The following is a 25,929-nucleotide window of genomic DNA, read 5'->3' on the forward strand; positions in this document are numbered from 1 at the left end:
ACTGTATGTCAGTCTTGCAATGCATTCTATGTTGGCCGTACTAGTAGGAAGCTGTTCAAAAGAATGTATGAACACTAAAGAGCTGTGGAAACTGGCAATGAAGCTAATGCTTTAGGTAAACATTATAAAATGGGGGGTTGTAAAATCAATTTTAAGTTTTTGGTTTTGGGAAATATTGCTGACTATGAGATCAAGTTGAATGCTGAGGAGGAATTGGGATGGTTGAAATATACATGGCAGGTTAAGTTGAATGCCTGCTATCCCCCTGGAATAAACAACAGAGAAGATTTTGTAGCCTATTTGAGAAAGAAAGGGTTAAGACATTAATTGGGAATGTCATGTGATGATATCTTTTACTATTTAATGAATGAAGTGAGAGGTTTTAATTCAGTCTGAAGAAGTCTTGTGTATGAAAAGACAAAAGCGCTTACTGGATTTTTACTGAATTTCTGCATTAAAGCACAGTTTGGTTTATCACCGAGTTTATTATTTTTATTTATCAGTTATTTGGTTTAATACGTTTTAAAGTGATTATACAGCACATATCGTTTCCTTGAACTATCGAAAAGTCCAACATTACATAAATTGCTAAATTCCTGCCTTTCCTTAAACCTCATTCTTTCTCCTCCTCCTCCTAATTATTATTCTGCATATATTGTCCCAACAATTTTCATTTATTTTTATGTAATTTGCTAGACCCCTCCTCCAGTTCTTATATCTCTTTTATAATACTCAATACTTCAAATACAGTTGGTTTACACTTTAATTTCCATTTTAGTAGCTGCTTTTTTGGCAGCCAATAGAATTTAACTTAATAAAGTCTTACCATGTCTAGGCAATTTAGATTTTGTGCCTCAGCTCAAAAGAATCATTTTCTTAATTATCAAAAATATTTGCTGAGCAAATGGCTGCAAAGTACTCTGTAGGGAATTTTTAAAATCTACCACCTCGTTACACTCCCAAAGCCTATGTTCCCAGTTACCTCTATCTTCCTCATCACATCTCCAACATTTGCTATCTACCTGAGGAAAAAGTCTACCTGTGCAAACACTTTCAAGCAAAGATCTAAACCTTCTGGACTTTGTTGCATACTTGAGAGCTGTACATGCATCCTCCCATTGTTCCCTTGTAACTTGCATTTCCAGTCTCTCTTCCCAATCTTTTCTAACTTTCTCCGATTGATTCTTATAGTTGTCATATTATATGCCCTACTAATTCGCCCATTTTTAATAGCAGCTTTTCTTCTAGATTTAGCTAAAAACTCTACAAGACCACGTCTTTCACATAAGGTTCCCCAATCCCTTTCTCTTTGCCTATACTCTGATATCAGTCCCTGGTAGGGAAGGCAGCCTCTAGCCTGCAGTCCAAATGTCTTCTTGACTTCATCCTGCTCTCTTACTTTTCCCTCTTTAGTTATTTGTTCCAAATACCTTGGTTCTTTTTCTAGTTTTTCTCCAGTAAATTCCAATCCGTCTTGCCTGTTTTCTGTACCCCTACATGCATTTCTACTCAGTGTCTCCTTACTCCATTCTCATGTTGGTTTAGTTCTTAGTATACTTTCTGATACTTTACGAATTTAACGTTATGTATGGTTATTCACCTTAAAGAGCTGCATTCAAAATCTCTCTCTCTCGATCTTTCTTGAACACCCCCACTTCATCATCGCTTCTTTCCATTTTGAATTACAACCTTCTGCTTGTGTTATGTATATCAGCCTTAACTGTGTATCTCTAAAATATCCTTTCAAACTAGGTAATCCTAAACCACCATTTTCTATTAGAACTATTTATTTATTTATTTAACATTTGTTTACGGGGAAAGTCCGACTGAACACAAGTCCTTTTTCAGCAGAGGCCCAGGGAGAAAAGCTCCACAAAAATAACAAGCACTTACTAAGCAAGCATTACATAATACATCAAGATTATATCATATTATTACATCAGATTATATCACATCAGTCAAACGGTAAGAGAGAAAATTACTAGACATCAATATTGTATCACAGTAGGATCAACTTATCCCATTTAACTCTTGCCATCTTCCCCTCTCAGATAAATTCCTTCAACTCTTTATTTATTGTCCACAACTTCTCCTCTGGTTGATAAAAACATGCCTACCCTATATATACAACTAAGGGAACTAAAAAATTTTTACTTTTTGTATCTTACTATCCATATTCATCAAAGAGAGCTTCCAGTTTCTCAGTTTTCTTATCTTTTGTTTAGTCTTTTCCCACATATCCTCAGCCGCCATAACATAAGCCTTTTTAATCCATTCTCCTGAATACTTCATCTTATCATGTCCCCATAAATATGGCTGTTGCTAACTCAATTTTTTGTGGGTAAATAATTTATGGCTATAGCCTTTGTTTTACCTTCATTAAATTTTAAATCCCAGAAAAACTTGAAATGGTCTCAAAATGGTCCATGACACTGAGATGTCCTTGTCTGGATTTATCAAAATAATATCATCTGCAAATACAGCTAACTTTTCTTGATTACCATATCAATTATACCAATTATATCCTTGCATTTCTAAGTTCCTTATTTTCTTTGCCAATGGCTCTAAATATAAAGCAAACAACAAAGGGAAAAAAGGACACCCCTGCCTAGTTCCTGTTTTCAAAAACAATTACTAGAAAGGAATTCTCCCACTTTAATTCTTGCCTCAGATCCTTCATATACCCCTCTCAATTAACATTTTATTCTATCAGGCAATGCAAATGCTTGCATTGGTTAATCTTATGAAATGTTGGGAACTGCCATAGTGAGTCCCAAAACACAGAGACTCAACAACAGAAAACCAGACTTACATATACAAAGTCGAGACAGCCATTCCTCAGAATGTTCCCTTTTCTCTGAGGTATGGCGATCTCGGAGTTGGCATATGCAAGTTTGGAAGGGATTTAGAGGAGAACATAGAGGAGAACAGCAATCTTCGAGATTCACTCTTTTCCTAGGTTTTCATTTTTTTTTTCTTGGGCTTATTACACATAGGGCTTCCACTGCCCATAAAATTTCAGTTCATTCTGACCACTGCTTTAACTGCATCAAGACCCACTAACAACAGGGGTATTTTCTTCTTCCTTCTGGATCATCATTGCTTAATTAACAAATGTTTGCCTTCCCTCCACAAAAACACACTGACACCTTTTCAATTCTTTTAACTAGTATAGACATAAACACTTTATAAATCATGTTTTAGAATTGAAATGAAACTATATAAAATGTGTCAAAAATTCGACACAAACCCGCCTTCCAATAAATCACCATTTGAAACTGCAATACAGTTCAACTCTTATTTTACTGACAGCATAGCATCTCTAACCAAGGATTCCTCAATATTTAATCCCAACCCTCCCCAACAGCCACATATCAGCACATCTTTTTCACCTTCAAACTTGTGCCAACATCTTACATAAAATTATTCTTAAACTTAAATCATACTCTTCTTCAGTGATGCCCTTCAGAGCATCTAAAAATAGCAGCCAATAGCATTGCCTATCTTGTTTCAATTATTATAAATAGGTCAATACAGGAATCCCATATTCCCCTCTCTCTCTCTCTGAAAAAAGTCACACATTATCCCAGTGCACACTGGAGGACATTCAACAGACATTAATAACTTTAGATCTACAGCAATCTTATCTCCCCTTACCAAAATACTTAAAATATATTCCAAAACAATTACTAGGCTATCCCCTGCTGTTCTTCACAGGCTACTAGCACTGCCCTTCTAAGCTTCATAGATACTGACAAAGCTTAACAGCTAATTAGTCTCTTCCTTATTTTTTCTAGAAAAGCCTGAAGCCTTCAACACAGTTTGTCACAGCAAACTTCTGCTTCAGATGTTCTCACTGGATCTACCTCAGCCCACCCTTTTGTGGTTCAAAAGGGTTCCGGCATGTAGCTCGCAAGACATTTCCCTGTGAGCTACATCGCCAAAACCAGAAGGCCGCAGCAGCACTTTGCCCTAGACAGGTACAGCTAAAAAGCACAATCACTGCAGCTGTACACTAAGGAGAGCTACCCAGCTGTATTCTAACAGAGACAGAGTTGCACATTCCCTATTTTCATCCAAGGATCAAAGTTATTTAATATAAATAATTAAATAACTTCGTTCCTTGGATGAAAAACAATTGTTCTTGAAATGTTTTGTAATAATTTGGATCTTTTCTCCTCAGACCTCCGCTGAAAATGGGCTTCTACCCTGTTGGATTTCACTGGTAATCAAATGCCAATAAATAAATAAATACATACAAAGTTGATCTGATAAATCTTTACCATCTTTATGTAATACAGCCACCATAACTTTCTTCCAAGATTTAAACAAAATCTTCCAAATCTTTATTACTCTCTTTCTGTCTAACCTCCAGACTTCCACAGGAATACCATATGCTCCCAATGACTTTCCTGAAGATTGATTATATATTACAATTTTTATCTCCTCTACTCCTATTTTAGCAGTATTTACTGAACCTCATTTACCTTTAACCTTGTCATAATTAAGTTTCATCTCCAATGCCTCTACAAGATCTCTGCTTATTTTTCATGTTGAATGAATGCTCCCTAAGTTTTGTGACAACCCTTTTTACTTTCTGTTTGCTTAAGGCACTGTGCTAAAAGGTTTTGCGCTCCAGAGTTATTATCAAAATAAGTTGCTTAACACCAGTCTTTTGAAACTCATGCACATTAGCCAGATTGCTGGCTTTTTTTTTTTTTATTGCTGGCAAAGCAGTATCGCATGCGGCAAAATATCTCTTCTTTCAGTGCAATACACGGAATACCAATACATTTATCATAGTGCAATACTCAATGTCTCTTTCTGTGCAAAGATCAATGCAATGTCTTAACCAAGTGCCTGTCTCATGCAAGTGTTCAGTTCAAAAAGTGTTAAAATGTGTTTCTAATTATGTGCAATATTAGTCTGTCTACCTGCATGTCTGTGATGTAACAGCCAGGTGTTACATGTATAAAAGTTTGTGAAAATAGTCTATATGTTGTCTGCACATTGAGTCTGAAGATACATTTCTGAATGACAATAAAGTTTACTTTGACTTTAAGGGGATTGCTGTACTCATGAGTGCACCATTCTATAAATGAGACATTAAAACAAAGTCTAATCTGCTTGAGTTGGTGGCAGCTCTGCTGAAGTATATCCTTAAAAACATCTTCTTTACATGGTTTCCCCAACACTTTTTACTGTTCTACATTTCAAAAAGACATCAATAGTTTCTTCTTCTTCTTGACAATGTAAACCTATTGTATCACTTTTCTTTTTACATGGCATATTTCTTTTTACTGGTAATTTATCTATTACTGGTCTCCAGAAAAAATCTTGGCATTGTACTTTATGATTACACCATTTGCTTTCTATTTTTATAGCTTTAATTTTTTCATCTATTAGATTTTCCCATGGTTTTACACAGTAATGTTACAACCATTGCATTCTTACACCATACTTTTCTTTTTCTACATCAATTTTTATTTTCCACAAAAAAATATTTTTCTTGGTAACATTTTATTTCTTCATTTACACAATCTTTCTCTTTTACTCTTTTTAACATATCCCGAAATTTATCACTCTTATATTTATAAAATTTTACTACTAATCTCTCATCTTTTTCATGTATCCACTTTTACACTTTCTACAAATTTAATGAAGCAACATATACCACCAGGTTAATTCACCCTAAACCTCCTTCTTTGTGTATACATAAAACTCCTCTTTTTACTGGGTTTAATCTCGAACACCATATGAATGAAAAAATTATCTGCAATAATTCCTTTTCAAATACTGTTAGCAACATAAATATACTTGCTAAGTATGCTCGATTTCCTCATCAGTACCAAATTTATCAAATAAGCCTTTTTTTCTGAATGATAATTTATATGTTCTTCAGAAAAGACAGATTTGTTTTGTTTCTTCTATTGTTTTTTCTCCACTGAATTCTACTTACATCTTTATTCCCAAAATGTATATCTAACATAGAAGTGTAATTCACTGTAAAATATATGCCCTGTCTTTACTACATCACCTAAACCTTTTTCTATTTAAACCCACCCTACTACCCCTGGATACTCATTCATGCAAATTATTACTTCTTTTATCCACACTTTTTTTTTGTAATTATAATGTCAACAGAACTGGAATTCTTAACCCTTCAGGTATTATACATCCTACCTCATTCATTTTGCAATTTCATATACAATCACATTCATAACTAATGCAAAGAGCATACAACCCATTGGGCATCCTTGTCTTACACCACTCTTCATATGCACCTCTTGGCTTAACCAGTCATTTACAAGTATTTTACTTTATTATTACTATAAATTGTCATATATAACTTCCTAACTTTCTTGCTTATATTACATTATTTCATTACTCCCACAAGATTTCATGTCCAAATGTACCAAATGCCTTATTAAGGTCTCCTATCATAATTTTCACTTTTTCTTTTCAATTCATACCATCCAAAATTTTTCTAACCATCATTAATAATTCCTGACAACCCTTCCCCTTTAAACTATATTATATATAAAATCCACCAACTGTCCAGCACGGTCATAGTAATAAATCACAGTTCCGGCGTATAGTGAATATTCCACTGTGAACTTATTTTCGGTAAATACCAAAAGCCCAGTAGTACATCTATAAGTAGAAACAAAGAGCGAGCAGGCAGTTTCATTCCATCACCATTTTAATGGTCAAATTTCTTAATACGGCAGTAATGTATAAACCTGGCGTGAATGAACATTGGCAGTTGATAGATTTATTACGCAAACATATGTGCCATAGATCTTTTCTAAAAGTGTGATGTTATACTCATCATCATGTTTCATTTATTATTATTTTTCTTTTTTATTGTTACTAATAGATTTGATTTAGTATAATTTCTTATTGTTTTACTTTTAGGTAACTGTTTGTGAATGAGGGTATTGTTGCTTTAAGTCTATGTTATTTCAATAGAATGGTTGATTTGTACCAGATTGCACTGATAATGCCAGTGGGCGAAACCGGTCTGCGTTTCTTGACTTGTCACTGCTTTTTGACTTTTTATGTTATTGCCGTAATATATATATATATATATATATATATATATATATATATATATATACACACACACACATATATATATATATATATATATATATATATATATATGCGTATACATACATAGATGCACACACACACACACAAAATCTTACATATTTTCTATTTTGGTTTCAAATCACTTTTATAAAGATCTTATATGATTGGTCTCAAGTCATTTAATTGTCTTCTATCTGCCGCCTTCTATATGAATTTAAGTATTCCAGTATTTTTTTTTATGCATAAAACCTTCATTTAAAGGAAAACTCCACCTTCTCCTACAGTTTAACTCAACTCTTTGGCTGCTTTTCTCCCTACAATATGATTCTAGTACTGTGTAGGTACTTGAAACCTACTTGTACTTTCACTTTGATATCAAAGGAAGGGAAAGACCACCCACATTTTTTAAGCTTAACTTCTCATATAAGTTGCAGAGGAATTTGTCTACACTTGCATGACATAACCACAGAGATACAGAAATTTGAAGTCAGGAGCACAGGCTGTTGTAAACAAGACAGAGAGGTGTGAATTTTTTTCCACTGTCTTTATTGTAGACAGGAAGAGAACTACACTGATTCACAGCTGCTTCCAATGTAGCCATGCCTTTCATAGCAAAACAGAGCAATTAGATCAGTCAATAGTAGTTGTCACCTCTTTTGACAAATTTAAATAAGAAGCATCACAGCATTGAAATACTAAGCTTTAAACTTTAAATATGACTTGAATGTAGTATTAAAAATGTCTGCGACCTTTAAAGTCAGAAAATATTTTTTATTGTAAAGTTATTAGCACATTTAACAAAGTGTGGGGGAGGGGCTGTCAATTCATCTTGGACTACAAAAGGTACTTTGAACAAAGCCTGCAATTTAGCAACCGTTTTGTATGCAGCTGTATAATTCCTTAGTATACTATAAAACAAACCCTGAGGCACGCGCACACTCACACACACACACACACACACACACACACACACACACACACACACACACACACACGAGGGCCATTCAAGAAATAAAAGACGACCTGTTAGACATTATATAAGATGACAATGATTGACACTAACCCCATTATAAGAATAACGGCATGGGAATAAACCACTACTTCCTTATATCTAGCATGACTCATAAAGCAGCCTTGACATGGATTATGGAAAGGAAAAAGGCTTGAAGAAAAATGAGATCACATTGATATGTCAAGCCCCACTGGCCACCACTTTGGCGAAAACATATTAAAATTCTATAAGAAGCAGTCAGAGTGATTTCGAGGTGTTAACTCAGAAAACAGAAATAGAGTGAAAATTTTTAGTTCTAAGGTGAAGATTTCCTTTAAACACTCATTCAAAATCTTTAAAAATATTTTTTGCCAATCCCTTACATTTATATGCATTTCATACTCTATTCCATTTGGTCCTGCAGCCAAATCTATATTTACTTGTCCTAATATTTTAACTTGTAAAGAAATCTCCTTATTCTCATTAACTGTTAACCTTTATCTCTAGAGCTACTGCAAGATGATCAGAAAATCCTGTTTTAACTACCTCTCTTTTCCTATACAAAAACTTCTGATACTATAAAATTTAATTTCTACACATATCCCTTTAGAAGTCCATGAATTTTTGTTCCAGGGTTTTAACTTACCACATCTTACAACTTGTAACATTTTTCTTATATCATTTCCTTTCTTTTTATGCTTGCTTGTTAAATCACAATTAAAATTGCCTATTATAATGTTCATATTTATCACTACAAAGCCTAAAATCTGATGAAATAAACTTTCCCTTTCTTTACAATTAGTTCAAGTATATAATGTTATAAATCTTTATATTTGTTATTTTCATTTTAAATCTCCTTCTATGTCCTCTATTTTTTCTTGTCTAATTTTTCTTCTATTTCTACTTCTAAATTTTTTTCTTTGTTTTCTTCTCGTTTTCTTTACTATTATTTTCATTTTTTACAATCCATCCATAAATGTCCAATTCTGTTATATTTACATTTCAATTCACATATTTTGAAGCATGCTCCATTTCCCCACAAATATAACAGTTTATCAAACAGTGTTCTTCTGGCTGACCAAATGTACATGTTTTTTAAAAAAAAAAAAATTCTGAATGTAGGTCATGCCAGTTAGTTGATCTAGATGTGATGTCATTGTGTGTCAAAGCTGAAAGGAATACAATCTCCACAGCAACTGTTTTGTTTACTTTTTAAAGTCTGACATGAGAGAGTAGAATTCTCATAACAGATTTCTGTGACTTTTAAAAACATTCTGCTATAAAAGCAGGTTCTGGGTCAGTGAAAGTTGTTGTAGTTGTTCAAGTTGTTGTTTTCCAGATCAGTAGTTATCACTCAATTTGTTTTCCAGAGCTGTTCAGCATTAACAGTAGTTGTTATTCCAGTCGCTGAGGACAAGTCAACAGCCTAAAGAGTGAGCATAGACTCCTATCTTGTCTGGCAAAAGTAAGAGTATCAACTTGCCTTGCTGAGTTAATTAGATTAGACAGGGACAGTTAATCTTTAGATAGCTAGGGAAATGCAAATAGTTTTTCTACAATCACTGTGAAATCTACCCTAAAGTGTTATTTTTATAATTCCTGTGTGTGAAACTCTGTGATTTATTAGAATTGGTTATTGAGTGCATATATGTTTGAAATAATTTTATTTATTAAATACGTTACTACTTTTTACAGTGGCTGGCTATTTAGAAAGCACTTTTAATAACCTGAGAGTGTTTATGCTTACTGTGATAACACCAGGGCACTCTTCCTGCTTGCACTCTTCCATGCTATTTCTATCAAGATTTATTTTACCCAATATAAATGAACACCCCTTTTGAAGGGTATTGTGGTATATGACTGGTGGCACCAATTACCCTGTAATTTGGGAAAGAGGACATAGCAGGTAAATCTGTGTCAGTCTTTCCCAAGAGTGTTTGTATGTATGGATATCAAATATTTAAGACAGTGTGTGTCAAATAAATAGAAATGGGACACAGCTCTCTGTAGTGGTTAATGTGAAGACTCATTTGCAGACCTGGAGTGAAGCATATAGTCCATTCACAGGTTTGGAGCTTGTTTCTGGTGTATTTTATGGGGAAACTGTGTATTTCTATCCCTGCTTTCAGTGACGCTCCCTTAACAGAGATAGTGGTGATGACTGAGGCTCTTCGTTACTGCCCAGGGTTTAAGTGGGGTCATCACACTTTTTATCACAATTACTTATCAAATGGTCCTCTTTCACAAAACCAAAACACCATGCAGGAGGCTTGCCCCACTGAAAAAGCATTGTGTGTTTTTTTAACCCTTGAGGATCAATGTTTTGCTTTTTGACAATTAGATTTTGATCACTGCAGTATCGACAAATGGTCATTTCAGTGGAAGGTTGTATGCCTACTATAACACATCTTCCAAAAATCTTAAACTGAGGAATACAGTAGAAGTCTACAATTTGATGAATTACATTTTGTTGGCATTAGTGTTGTGTATGTTAAAGAGAAATGTGCTGTCAACATTCCGCTATGCTGGATGATACACTACTGCAGATTCTGTGCAATTTTATACCTAAGGTTGTGTGACTTGGAGAAAAGGGAAAAGGTGATTTTTAAACTTTCTCTTTTCTCCAGGTTTGAGAGACCCGGGAGGTGGTATATTTAGAGAATGAAGGTGCATGGGACATAGCCCCCATGTTAATGAATAAGTTAAGTGTGTGTGTGTGTGTGTGCATGTTTCTGTGAAACAAGATGTATTATATTACTACTGACAGAATGCCTTTCATCTGATGGCAGCAAAATTTCAGTGGTGTACTCAAAAGGAAATGGTTACTATAGGTAAAAAGGGGTGAAGGGAGTCTAAGTGTAAACAATGAATTACTTCCCAGAAAAGATGTGAGAAATATTCTATGGCTTTTCTACAGTGAAAGATATTGGACTATCAGGAATTGTTATTTTAGGGGAACAGTTTGTGTGCAAAACGAGCTGAAACTATCTTTTTTGTCATATCATGAAACAAATGCTGCATAGACAACATTCTGTTTTCCAGAGTAAATTTATTATTAGTTTCATAGCCTACATACTGACACTTTTATTCCATTAAAATTTGACAGGTCAAAACAACCATGCACCTACTGCTAGCTATTTTTTCTAAAACAAAGAATATAAATGTATTATTCACACACACATTTGTGTGTTTATTCTCATTACCTCTTTTAATATCATACTGATGTTTATAAATACATTTTAAGTCGTCTTTCAGTTTTTCTGCCATAAAAACCTGGACAGACCACATAGATAGCTAAAGATATGACCCCCTTACTATTACAGTTGTGAAAATTATTGGTAAACGCTTATTACGTGCAGGTAAAAAATATTCAGATTTATTTAAAAATATAGGGGCACTGGTTACAAGAACCACATTTAAATTTACCAACCATAAACTTACTGTAATGCATAATTTGGGGTGGTTCTAATATTATATAATTCTTTACAATTTCTTTTCTTCTTGTATACTACCACAGGACTGTTTGAAAAAAGACCTAAATTATTAGGGATAGTCCTAAATCTCCCCCAGTATTTCACTGTAATATTGTATATAAATTACATCAGCACTAAAAAGCATACCTCTTTCTCGAAAAGAGAGACATTTTTTTCTCCAAGAAATATGCCACCACCAAAAATCCTTGTACTCTCTAGCTCTGTGACACAAGACACGTTTAGCCCTGGCTAAAATCCAGATGCCCCAAGGTCAATTAGCAAACAAAACACTGCAAGAGCTAACAGCAAAGAGAGAGAGAGAAACTGAAAACATTGTATGCTTTTCTTTCTGAGGAGGGAGACATGTTTCTCAATGGCAAATGCATCATCAATAAACCCACCATGAATACCAGAGCCCTTAGCACAGGCAAGGATGCTTGACAGGATTTGTAACATGCATGATCAAGTGACATCCCTTGTCATGCTCATTGCACATCCACTGGCTGAGCAGTACTAAGGCATGTTCAAGGGAAGGATAGAGCATATGCAAAAATTCCTAACAGCTGCCCTTGTGACAGCTCTGCTACAATTATCTTTTGCCAATAAAGGGAATCAACAGACATGATTAATGCAATCAACCAGGTGATCAGTGGGTATGGACAGAAAAATAAATAAAATAACCCTGTGTAGACAAGGGTAAAGTGAAACTTCTTACACAAGGGCATCTAACAAACAGATGGATGGATTGTGTGACAGAAGACCTGTGATAGTCAGGCATGACTGTTGAAGAAGAGTTTACCTGCTTGCAGAAGCAAAATCCACAGACCACCAGGTAGTTTAAGACTTGCCAAGACCTCTAGCATGTAAACCATGTATGTGAAGTCCCAAAAATAACTCCAGGCAGTACAATAGAAGCAAACCAGTCTGTACGGAATCTTTGTTCTTTGCTTTCCACTTAAACACATTAGTGAAAATCCAACAATGTAATAAAGCCCAAAAAGAATGAGTCCAGAACCTGTTTAAAAAATTAAAAACTTTAATGAACATAAAATAAAACTACAATACAGTTACATATAGTTTAGCACTTTCGCCGTTAAATGGTTTAGTTTAATTATGTAATTGGGTCAGGGCAAACTTGTAAAACTCAGGAGATCTGAACTACAATTTAGTTCTGAAGAAGTCCACTCTGATTTACAGGACAAAAACGCTCAACTGTATGCAACTGATTTGCAGTTTTTTACATTATGTTCATTAAGGTGTTTAATATTTTAAACAGTTCCCAGACCCATTCGTTTTGGGCTTTATTACATTGTTGGATTTTTCACTAGGGCGTTTAAGTGGAAGGCAAAGAATGGAGATTCTGTACAGGCTGGTTTGCTTCTACCGTAGTGACTGGAGTTATTTTTGGGACTTACTGAACATTGTTTTATGTGTTAAAAGTTTTAGCAAGTCTTAAACTACCTGGTGGTCTGTGGTTTTTACCTCCACAAAACAGGTACCTTATTTTTTGAGATACTTTGGCATTTTGTTTTGCACATTCATTTATCTTGCTTCATACCGACTTGGATTTGGTTCTTAATGATTGTTGAAAAAGGTAGAAGTATGCCACTGAACAGAGAAAGAGAGAGATGGCAACAGCTGACAAAACACCTTGATTTCATGTTGGAAATGGGAAAAAGGGGGATGATTATGATGGTGGCGATTCCTACCACAGTATTCAACACATCGTTTCTTGCTTTATAATAAAGAATATTTTTTGAAAGAAGAGTACTGCAGCAGAACATGATATAGCAAAGGTACAAACCTTTACGATCTGTGTTCTTCTCTTTACCAGAAGAATTTCCAATAATCTGAGCAAGTCCTGGAATGTGCTGTAGGATTACATTCAGGGTAATAAATACAGAAGTACATCTGCTAAAACACAAAATGATGTCTGTTTCAAGGAACGTTTCAATCCCCTTCTCTGCCCTCTTGATCTTCTTTCAGATTTAAGATACCGGTCTTCATCTCAATTATGCTGAAGAACTGTGCAGAGAAGCAAGAGAGGTAAAACCCTACAGAAGTGATGGGAGCTGCATTAACTAATGTCATGACCATCAGCAGGAAGAATGCAGTACCAGCATAAACCAATGCAATGACTTAGAAAGTTAGAGATGGGGCAAATCAGGATGAATTTCACCAGTACCAGATAGAAAGTGCAAAGTCAAATTACCAAGTCCAAACCTACACCCTTCATCAACAACAACAATGCTATTCAAAGAGTCAGTTAAGTAAATCAGAAATAAAATGCAGAAACAACATGAAACTGGGGAAAGGCATAAGGCAGATGAAATTTAATGCCTGCATTTGCTGCTGAGTTCCATTAATAACACTAATAGCATTCCTGGCAGCTAGAGCAGAGGAGTAAAAGCTCTGGGCTGTTAATGAGCTGCTTAATGTACTAAAGCTACAGGATTTGATTCCTTCCACATTCATTTGCCTTCTTTGTGACTAACAGCAAGATATTTAGCCAGGCAATCCTGCTGGGTCACCCCTAAAAAAGAATACTTGTTTCCAGTGGGTTGACCCACTTAAAAAATGCGTGAAAAATAGCATAATCATATTATTAGAGATATTACACAGCACAGCACGTTAACTTACCCAAAAGGATCACCAACTACAAGGAAAGCTACATCTACGTTACTGGCATCCTGTAAAATTCCATCTGCATCTTGTTCTACCAGTTCTCTGTCAGCAAGGATCAGCTCTCTCCCATAATATTCTTCCTAGCCAGTGGAAAGAACATAAAATAGTATAACAGGTTCTGAAATTCTGGAATGCTATTGTTGATTACTGCAAATTTTATGCTGTCTAGTAATAAGACTAATCTAACAGTATATATTTCTTATAAAGTCATCAATTAAAAAAATAAAAACATATTACAAAACTCTTGTTGCTCTGCATATATATTGATTTCAGTTATCAACAATGTAACATACATAACAGTCTATGTAACTTTTATACAGAATCATTGATCCTTACTTCTTAAATAAGTGACTTACCAAGTCTACATACTATTTATTTATTTATTATTAATTTTATTTTATTTTACATTTCTTGACTGGGAAAAGTCTGTCTGAGCTACAAAATTGCCGTTTTCAGCAGAGGACCAGGGAGAAAAGCTCCAGGAACATTGTACAATACAATAAAAGCAATTACAGATTTATTTATTTATTTTTATTTTAAATTTGTTGACCGTGATAGTCCGACTGGATGCATGTCCATTTTCAGTGGAGGCCCGGGGAGAAAAGCTCCAAGGGAAAGCAGATACAGCATTACATAATACCAGCATTACATATTACAAACAGACTATTTACAGAGATTACATAAGTAAGCAAGTTAAACAAGTTCCACAGGTTAGAGTTAATCCTGAGCGCAAGTCAGGATTAAATTAAATTACACAGTAAACTGGTTAACAGATTTTTACACATTCTAGAGAGAGTTAGCCAGGCTTGATACATTGACATAGCCAGTTAAGAGACAAATGTTGTGTGAGTCTAGTTTTAAATTGACCTAAGGTGGAAAGTAAGGTAATATCAGCTGGAAGAGCGTTCCAGGATCTACTTACAGAGTTTGCAAAGAGAGAGTCACCGGCTGTGTTATTAATTTTGCTAGTCTGAATTAGTAGTTTGTTAGAGGATCAAAGCGGTCTAGGATTGTTATAGGGGGTGATATTTTTAAGTGCAGGAGTATTGTCCGGATTATAGGCCACAATCAGTTGGTTATACTGGATTAGGCTGGGTAGTTCAAGCTGATTTAGATTGATGCAATGATATGTCCTAAAAGGCAGCCCAGTGGCAAACCTGGCAATGTGGTTGTAGCAAATTGAGAGTTTGTTAAGGACAGTCTTGTTTAAATTCGAGAGTAGAGGGGATGCATACAAAAGGGTTGAAAGAAGGTAAGAGCGAGCTATGGCAATTTTAGCTGGAGGGGTTAGGAAGGCTTTTATTCTGTAAAGTGACCCTAGTTTTTTATTGATGGTTTTGATACTTTGGTTAACATGTAGGTCGAATTTTAGATTATTGTCTATGATTACACCTAATAGTTTTGTAGAGGGGTCAGGGGAGATTATTGAGTCATCATATGAATTTATGGCAAAGGTGAAAGCGGTAGACCTATGTGTTGGTGAAAATAACAGCATTTTAGTTTTTTGGGATTTAGGATCAGACAACGTTCAGAAAGCCAGTTTTCTATTGTATTAAAGGTGGTCTGGGTAGCGGACCATAACTCTATTGGAGATGTGGCTGAGCAAATCAGAGTAGAGTCATCAGCATATTGGATACAGCTGACTTTTGGGATGACAGTATAAAGGTCGTTAATGAAGATGGAGAACAGCAAGGGCCCTAGTATAGAGCCTTGTGGTACTCCAAGGGTGTTAGGTAGAAGGTTAGAGAGTTTGTTCTGCCAGCGGACAGCTTACTGTCGACTATTCAGGTAGGACTGAAACCATTGAAGGGCTCTAGTATCTAGACAGAATGTTTGCAGGGTGTGGATTAAAAGTTGGTGATCAACCATATCGAATGCCTTGGAAAGATCCAAGAAGAGGGCTGAGGATATATAATTATTGCTGCAATTATGGTTTACGGTGTTGGTAAAAGGCTAGGAGGGCTGAAGTAGTGCTGTGATGAGGACGGACTGTCATTGAAATGAAATGTCAACATTCTGAACGTCAAGCATATAACTTATATATAATCTACTGATTCTTGAGATCACTGTACATAGGCTTAGGGGAAGTATCTAAAGTAATGCAGCCTCAGACTGGGCTTGTACTACAACTTCATCTTTGCAGATACAATAACATTGTTACTGATATTTACAACATTATGCAAGTTTTGAATATTTATACATTATCATTAGTAATGCAGACTATGTGAGAAAATAAAACAGAAATATTCTTACAGTCTTAAAGTATTAGTACTATATAGATATTTACTAGCTAAATTATGAGTTCTGCTTATATAACTTTCCACCAGTCCTCATTAAAACTGCCTTATGGTTGTCTTGAGCATTTCTAACTCACTGTTGATCCTGCAACTTTAAGAAAAATATTAGAAGTACTACAACACGTTTTTCGAAATAATATTTGCTCACAATTTCCTATGAAACACATATTGTACATCTGAGGACCATAACTGCAATACTTAGAAGAGCAGAATTGTAACTGCAAAGATGAAGTTCTAGTTCAAGCCCAGTCTGAGGCTGCATTACTTTGGATACTTCCCCTATGCCAGTGTACAGTGATCTCAAGAATCAGTAGATTATATATAATTGTACATTATATGCCTGACGTTCAGAATGTCGACAGTTCATTTCACGGACAGTAAAAATGTTGAAAGTTCATTGTGTAGACATAGGTAAGTGGTCAGTATTAGGGGTGGAAGTGTGTGAAGATAGCTTTGGTGTAGTGAATGTGTGTTGGCGCATGTGTGTGTTTGAGCCTGTCTTGTGCAGTGGTAATGTTACAGTGTTATTCTAAAGTAAGGTACAGGGTGGGGCAAAGGAAATATGATTTTTTAAAAGAAGGAATAAAGCTGTTTCTGAAGGAGATAAACAGGAAAAAAAACTCTTCCCCCTTTGTCCAAGTTAAGTAAAGAAAACTGAAAAAAAAGAGTTCACAAGGTAAAAAAAGTTGAGGCAAAAAGGAAAACACAAAGACCAACTGAATTCATCTGAAAACATCCAGATGATAAAAGGAAGACAGGCAAAATTTGCAGTGGGAAAGAAATAAAGAGAAACATTATAGGATAAAATAATCAGCAGCCTAGGACAAATTCCATGCCTTGAGTGATCTTAACTCCTGATGGCATGAATTATGTATGTTTCCTGCATATGGAACTCAATACTAGACAGCAAAGATCAAGAAAGAAGTGGTTGGTGGCGGCTTGGAATTCAATAGCTTCTCCTTTTTCTTCCCACAGTCCTGCAGTTTGGACTGAAACATGAGCAAAGCAAGTCAGCTGTGATTCCTGATGGTTCCTATCACCTTCAGATGATTTCTTTTATTTCAGAACGCACTCACTTTCAATGCTACACTTTATTACAAAGATTTTGTTGTTCCACCCATGCCTCATTAATTGGGAGTTCTCTACCACTTTCTCTATTCAGAAGATGATATAATAAGTTCATTTCAGTAACACTACCCTTCAAGCTTGTTTACCTCTAAACATGGACTGATTACTTCTCTTTTTTAATGGGCTCTTGCTCACCTTAAAGTGATATGGTCATGATTATAGGTGCATTTCTGCATCTAGTAAGTAAAGTGTTACTATGCACCTACGTTGTTATAATTTAGTACTTATTTGGGGGAATGTTTAACACAATGCTTTGTAAACTTTTTATTAAGCCACAGACCAAATCAATCTACTGTGGTCCATCCTGACGTCACTGTAGGCAGAGCAAACAATGCATCCACAGACTGTAATGGGTGCACTTCCTCAGAGAGGCAGTGGGCCATTAAAGTCTATTGGTGCAGTTCATGTTTTCACTACCGTGATGTCACTGAGGTTAAAGTTTACTTCAAAGTTCAGTAGTGTGATTATAGGGAAAGCGGTGATATAAAAAGATTTTACACCAGCACAATCAGCTGCCAGACATCTTTCATAATGCTGCAGAAATGTTCTTTGCCACTTCATGCTCTAACTGGTGTAGCACAAAGGTAAGACATTTTTGATGACCAAATCACTATTTATTTTTCTTTGAAGGGAAGTCTCCTGGAATAAATGTTAGTCACTTGACAAAAGTGCTTGAATGATAGTACATTAACTGCATAAGATAACAGAAGTAACTAACTCTTTTGCTAATCGGTAATCTCATTTCTATATCTCAACCAACCAGAAGGCTGATGTTCTACAGTACTGATTACTTTTGCCTTGAAGTCATGCCTCCTATTAGGTACAGCAGTGGTGCTGGTGTCTGGAGCAAACGTACCTCTGACAACCACCTGTTTGACTGATTGTTTCTATTCTCTAGAAAGTTATAGAAGATTTTTACTTTCTTAGGAAAGTGACTCTTTCCTGAACATCAGTCTGATGAACTTGTGGGGGTAATTGGCTAAAAATGGTCTTGTGGTGTCCTGCCAATCAGTTTAGGAAAGGATTAAGATCATGCAGAGTCAATGATATCACAATGTCATGCTAGGATAGTAATAGAAAGAAAAAAAAACTCAGGCTGTCTGGAATGTGTCAACCAAGAACGTTATCAGGCATGGGCCATTAAACAGAACCTGATCCCAGACACATCCCCTAGGGCCCCAACCTCAGCCTGAGACTACAAAGAATAGTGATCTATAATCAGATAAAATACATAGCCACAGACAGCTGAAGAGATCACTTGCAAAGATGGGTAGTATAACAAAGTACTATTAGAATCTTTGTTTCTAAAACAGATGTTACGGTTACTTCTGAAATAGGGCTCATGAATAAAACATCTTTTTTAGATATATTAGATACAAAGTTTGCATCTTCACAGACAACAGGACAAGGTAAAGAGTGAAAAGAGATGTTCTGATGGTAAGAAATAAAAACAGCATTGACTCCAGCCTTGTTAAAAAAACTTTTACAGGTGATGAAACACTATAAATTGACTACTATATAAAAAAAACCTCATGACAGGAGTGGGTTATAGTTTCTATTTCTCCCCTGTCCTCCAAAAAAAATATCTGAAGAACTCCTTTTATCTATATTTCATAGATATTCCAAAATAGTTTTAAGCACAGTGACCTTAAATTAAATTGATTAGATGTAAATAAATCGAACATACCCCATTATAAATTCCACTTTTACTCAGAGAGAAACAAAAATTCCCTACGGGTGACTCATCCATAACTAAACCATCAGAGAGCGCACCTACCTCTTGAAATAATGAAGAGAACCAATTTACCAATAGCATAAAACAATACATCTCCAACACAGAGGTCCCAGGTGTCCCCACTGAAACTCAGCCTTTCCTCACACACTCCTTACAGTTACCAATACACCAACCCTTGTTCTGAATCAAGGATACCTCTTAAATCAGTGCACAAGCTTTACCTGCACATTACCACCAAGCTAAACTTTGTTTCATCCCTCTTTCCTTTGGGTAGCAGGTTCTATGATTTGGTCACATAATCATCTCTCCATATTTCTAAACGGGGGTCATGATGTCGCATCAACGGTCATCACCTCTCTTGATTTAGTGCCACTTTCCTAACTTTTTCAGCCATCATACCCGACTGTCATAGGTCTTTCTCACACAATCCATCCATCTTTTGGCTGGACTTCTTCATTTCCTCTTACCATCTTCCTATGTCTCCCAAATCTTCTTCACTGACCTACTCTGCAACTGGGGCTACTTTGGATATCCTCACGTCTTCATCTGTCCCACAATGTACATACTGCCACTGGTCTCAGTCATGTTATCTCCATCACCTCAAGCTTCTTCATCTTCATTACCTTCACAGCATAGGTTTCTGTGCCATAAAGAAGCACTGGCTGCACCACTGCTTTGTACATCATCTTCTTCTTTGGAATTCTTCTGTCACGCAGTACCCCTGACACACTCAGCTAGCTGGCTGCAGCACATCTTATTCTAGCTTGGGTCTCCACATTCAGACTTCCTTTTTCATCAACCACACTTCCAAGACACCTGACACAGTTAACCTATTTCCTCTATTTTCCCATCTATATCACCTTACAGCTTCTTCTGATTTCCCCCAATTTGTTGCAATGATAAATGCCTTTTCTGTATTCAGTTTCACCCTATGAGCCTTTAGTTTGGCATTTCACTCTCCTATTAATTGCTAAAGCTCAATTTATTTTTTTCAATAATTTTTATTTTCATTTATATAAATCACAAAGCTCAATCTAATTTTACATGCCACATATATAACCTTTCACTTACTCCATTTCAGTTAAAACCAACATTTAAGGGTGCTGTTATCTTACCTCTCCCGAAAGACTCCAGTCCCACTACCCCCACCCACAACAGCTTATCAACATACAGCCAATAACCTACAAACTACTTGTGAAAATAGCTTGCAAATATGTACAGGATACAAATGAGATCACATCAACAAATACAATTTGCTATCATATATTACTACAGAAAGTTTTTAACAGTTTGATGAGTATTACCTGCATTAAATAATGTAATAATGGTCATTTACTACATTACAAGATGCTTTTTAATATGACAAAATGGGAAAAAGTACAGTCGTGTACACTTACCATAAATGTAGATGTTCGAGTGTCTTCACTGTTGCAGTCATGACTGTAGGGTTCTCCCCTGCCGGCAGGCAGTCCTCGGTCGGCCAGAATCCCAAAGTCTGGGTCCGGCGTCAGCTGCTCAGCCATGCTCCCTGACGTCAGAGTGCCAGGAGTACAAAGCTGACAGCCGACGCCATTTTCTCCAGTTTTTCTTGCCCCAGATGTCAGGTGTTCCAAAAAGAGTAAGATCCCATACCCTTTGCAAATACACCTCAGAAGAAGGGTGAAGAAGGGAACCACACAAAGGAAAAAATAAGAGGGGACAGGAGGGAGGGTAACCCAGACTACAACAGTGAAGACACTCGAACATCTACATTTATGGTAAGTGTACACAACTGCACTATGTTCATCATGTTTCACTGTTGCAGTCATGACTGTAGGGTTGAATCCCAAAGCAGAATAAAAAGGAGGTGGTCATAAAGTAGAGGGGGCGGCTAAAAGCCCCTGCAAGACTGCAGAAGCAAAGCCCGCCCTAGACTTAGAGTAGAGAGGTAGATTGTAGTGCTTAAGTATGCACTGAACTCCAAGTTGCAGCTTCCAAAATGTCTTTGGTAGGAACTCCCCTGAGGAAGGCAGCTGAAGTGGCAGCAGCTCTGGTAGAGTGAGTCCTTATACTCCCTGGGATTTGCTTTCCATGGTGTGAATAGCAAAATCTGATTCCATGAGCAATCCATTTAGAAATGGTCTGTTTTGAAATGGCTTTACCTTGGGAACTAGAAGCATAAGAAACAAACAATTGCTCTGATTTCCTGATGTCCTTGGTTCTGTCCAGGTAAAAATGTAGTTGTCTGTGTACATCCAAGGAATGCAAGATCCTTTCCCCCTTATTTTGAGGAGTTGTGAAAAAAGTTGGCAAGTGAATAGTTTGATTTAGAACCACTTTGGAAACCACCTTAGGCATGAAAGTAGGATTAGTCCTTAAAGACACCCTGTCTTGATGAAAAATAATATAAGGTTCCAAAGCCATGAGAGCTTGCAACTCCGAAACTCACCTGGCAGAGGTCAGAGCTAACAGGATGGCTGTCTTCCAAGATAAAAACTTGATGTCAGATGTGAAAGCAGGCTCAAAAGGAGGTAAGGTGATCTTTTCCAAAACATAGGTGAGATCCCAAGCAGGAATGGGTGGAGATCTAGGGGGCCTTAAGTTCTTAGCTCCTCTGAGAAACTGTCTCATGAGCTGGTGGGAAAAGATTGGAAGGGTCTGTATTATAATGAGCAGAAATAGCAGATGCATGTATTTTTATGGAAGAGAAAGAGAGACCCTTATGTAAGAGGTCTGTCAGGTAAAGTAAAATCAGAGGAATGTTAGGAATAAGAGGATCTGAATCCCGAGCCCGCATCCAGGAGCAAAATCTTTTCCATTTTCCTGCATAAGATTTTCTAGTGCTAGGACGTCTGGCTTCTAAAATGACATCCATAACCTGCTTGGGTAGGAGAGAATGAATCATAGACCCTGGATTAACCATGCCGCCAGGTTGAGAGTTTTGACATGGGAGTGCAGAACCTGACCCTGGTGTTGGGACAGAAGGTTCGGAGTCTGTGGTAAAACCCAAGGGGGCTCCAGACAAAGGTTTCTCAGTGTTGGGTACCAAAACTGTCGAGGCCAATTTGGGGCCAGCAAGATTATCATCTTGGGCTTGTCCTGTTTGATCTTTAATAACACCCGTGGAAGAAGAGGTAGAGGTGGGAAGGCATACCCCGAGAGGTTTCTTCAACTGAATGATAGTGCATCCACATTCCAAGCTAGTTTGTGGAATGTCCTGGTGCAAAAAATCTGTAGTTGATGGTTGAGGTGGAATGCAATGAGGTCTATGTGAGGACATCCCCAGACTGCTGTAATCATCTTGAATATTTCGGTGTCCAGCATCCATTCGTGTGGGTCTGACAGGTTTCTGCTCAGGCTGTCTGCCAGGAAGTTCTGCTTCCCTGGTAGAAACTGAGCTTGAAGGTCCAGTTTGCAAGCTAGAGCTGTGTTCCATAGATTCATGGCTAGTCAGCAAAGGGGATAGGAATGAGATCCTCCTTGCTTGTTTATGTACCACATAACTGTGGTGTTGTCTGTCCGTATCAGTAGTTGTCCTGGATGTAAAAGATTCCAGAAGGCCAATAGAGCCTTCTGAATGGCTAACATTTCCTTTAAATTGATATGCAGGAGCTTCTGATCCTTTGTCCAAAGGCCCTGCAGACAGTTGCCCTGAAAATGGGCTCCCCATGCATAATCTGAGGCGTCCGTGGTAAGTATCTGAGTAGCTTCCTTTATTTAGAGCACATGCCTTGGACCACCAAAGGAATTCCTTTTGAAGACAAGGCAGGACGGTAATCTGTATGTCTAAACTGTGGCAATACTGAGACCATACACTTTTTAGGTACCACTGTATTTTCCTCATATGTAGTCCTGCATATGGTACAAGAAGGATGCAGGAGGCCATGTAACCCAAAGCCTGCAGGAATTTCCTTGCAGATAGCTGAGTTAATGTTGCCAAGGTTTTGAAAGTTGAAGCCAGCTGTAATTGTTTTTCGTATGTAAGAAATGCCATCTGGGTTGTTGTGTTGAGAAGAGCACCCAGAAAAGTCATCTGTTGTGAGGGTGTCAAATTTGACTTTTTTATGTTTACAGTGAATCCCAAGAACTTGAGAAGATTCTGAACAAATTCTAGATGCTGGAGTAAGACATCCTTGCTGTCTGCCTGAATAAGACAGTCATCCAGATAAGGGTAAATTTGAATTCCCTTGAGTCTGCAATAAGCTACTACTGGAGCCAAGCATTTGGTGAAGACCCTGGGCGCAGTAGACAATCCAAAGGGCAGCGCAGAGAATTGACAGTGCCTCGATCCGGCCTTGAACGTGAGGTATTTTCTGCATTCTTGCCTGATGGGAATGTGTAAATATGCCTCCTTTAAATTCAAAGTTACCATCCATGCATTTTTGGTCAGCATTGAAAGTAGCTGCTGTAGAGTAAGCATCTTGAATTTTGGTATCTCGAGAAAAGTGTTCAAGACTGACAGATCCAGAATGGGTCTCCATGAATTTTGCTTTCTGGGACTAGAAAGAGCCTTGAGTAAAAACCTTGTCCCATCTCTGAAAGTGGAACCAGTTCTATGGCTTTCATAGCCAAGAGAGCTTCCACCTGGTTTAAGGCCTCTAACCATTGATGTTTTGGAAGATCCGGCCATCAGCTTGGTCTTGGTAGGGTATGAAAATGGAATTTGTAACCTCTTGAAACCACATCCAGAACCCACTTGTCTTGGGTTATACGAGTCCAGTTTAGGTGAAAAAGAGAAAGTTTTCCTCCAAGAGGGGCTTCCAGGCAAGAAGTTCCTGCAGCCCAACAGAGGGAGTCATTGAGTCCGTTTTCTATGAGCTTGCGACCTTGTCCTCTCCTCCCATAGGGGTGGAAGCAGTCCACTGTCTTGGTCTATAAGACGCTTGCGTTTGAGGCCTTCCTCGGGAGCATCTGTATCTACCCCTCTGAGGCCTGTCAGAATTGGGAAAGGACCAATTTTTAGTAGGCCAATTCCTACTAAATCTGGGTGGCTGTACTTGTACGAAATCTTTAACCGTTTGCATGGATTTTGCCTTGTCCTCCATCCTCTTTATCACCTCTTCAGCTTTAGATCCAAACAAAACATTATGCTGAACAGGAGCATCCAATAATTTAGCTTTTACTTGATCTGGCAAATTTTGTTCCTTTAACCACGCATGCCTTCTAATGACTGTGCCAGAGGCAGCAGCCCTACAAGAAGCCTCCAAGGCATCAAATCCACAGTGTAAACCATGCTTCCCAACTTGTTCAGCGGCATGCATTAAGTCATATAATTCCTTATCATCTGCACAGGCGGAAATGGAAGTTAACTTTTGTTTTAAAACAGACAGAAGAAATTGCTGGTATTTCAGCATATGAAACTGACAGTTTAAAGCCCTAATAGATAAAGTAGCAGAAGTGCACACTTTTTTGCCCCATCTTTCTAAAGATCTGGAATCCTTCTCAGTGGGAATGGGGTTTTTAGCAGAAGCGGCCTTAACCCCCTTAGGACCCTGAGAAATGGTTTCAGGATCAGCAGTAGGATTCTTGTATAAAAACTGGTGGGAATCAGGAACCCTATAATATCTGTCTGGCTTAACAGGAGCAGGAGGAAAAGAGTCTGGAGTTAAGTTAGCCTCCGAAAAAGCATCATCCACAATATCCAAAATAGGAGGAATAGCCAGGGGTCTATGTTGGGGAAGAAGAAGAAAATCCCTAAGTCTTTTCTTAGATTCCGAGTACTCCTGTCCTTCCCAGTGAAAATGTTCCCTCATTTCATGCAAAGTTTCCCCAAAAGAGAAATCCTCAGGGGGAGAAGCTGAAGGAATGGATTCCTCAGCATCAGAATCCTCATAAGGAGGGAAAGAATATTCCTGGTCAGAAGAAGAAACTGAAGAAACAGAAGCCTGATCAGAGGAGTCATAATACACTTCTTGCCTTAGCCTTTTATCTGGAGGGGGATGTGAACCCCTAATCATAGTAAGTCTTCAGCCATCTTGAGTAACTGTTTCTGAGACTTGGGTGCCAGATCAGAAGAGGCCTGGGCTGCAGTCTTTGATTTGGAAGGAGTCTTTGCCTTTGTCTTTGCCTTTATTAGAAGCTGAGTAGGCCTGAAAACCCCTTTGGAAGCCGGTACCTGCACAGCGGCTCCGGACCCATCCAAAGGAGCATTGTCTGAAGGTCCTGCAACAGAAATATTCAAAGGCCTGGTTGGCTCCTCGTGGGAGTCCGTTTCGGCCATCGGTTCCGAAATGGCAGATGACAGGGGCTGCAAAAGCACCTCACTGACGACGGGCGAACCTGAAGCTGGCTCTGCTTGTACAACATCGTCTGATTTGGACCTCGGAGGCCTGTCTTTATCCTTGTGTTGTTTGTGAACTCCGGTAGCCGGAACCGTATCCGACGACATTTTGTAATTAAAACGCCTACCGAAGTAATGAAATGCAAAATCGTACCTTCGTTTAATTGTACGTTGATTGAATCTAGCACAAAACCGACAACTAGCTACGTCGTGGTCAGGGCCTAAGCAAGGAATACAGTAAGAATGAAAATCCTTATGAGGTATTT

The 25,929-nt window shown here is 37.4% G+C and overlaps 1 protein-coding gene across 1 annotated transcript in view; it reads right to left on the reverse strand.

Annotated features, from left to right (window-relative positions):
• DPH5 (diphthamide biosynthesis 5) overlaps nucleotides 1-25,929 on the reverse strand; it is a 386,494-nt gene that overhangs the window by 264,830 nt on the left and 95,735 nt on the right. The window contains exon 2 of the mRNA XM_044085749.1: nucleotides 14,200-14,324. Within this exon, the coding sequence (XP_043941684.1) occupies nucleotides 14,200-14,324 (125 nt within the window). The remainder of the gene's footprint in view (nucleotides 1-14,199; nucleotides 14,325-25,929) is intronic.

The sequence above is a fragment of the Protopterus annectens genome, chromosome 10.part0 (assembly GCF_019279795.1).
Source record: "Protopterus annectens isolate FY-2018-M chromosome 10.part0, PAN1.0, whole genome shotgun sequence".
Lineage (NCBI taxonomy): Eukaryota > Metazoa > Chordata > Ceratodontiformes > Protopteridae > Protopterus > Protopterus annectens.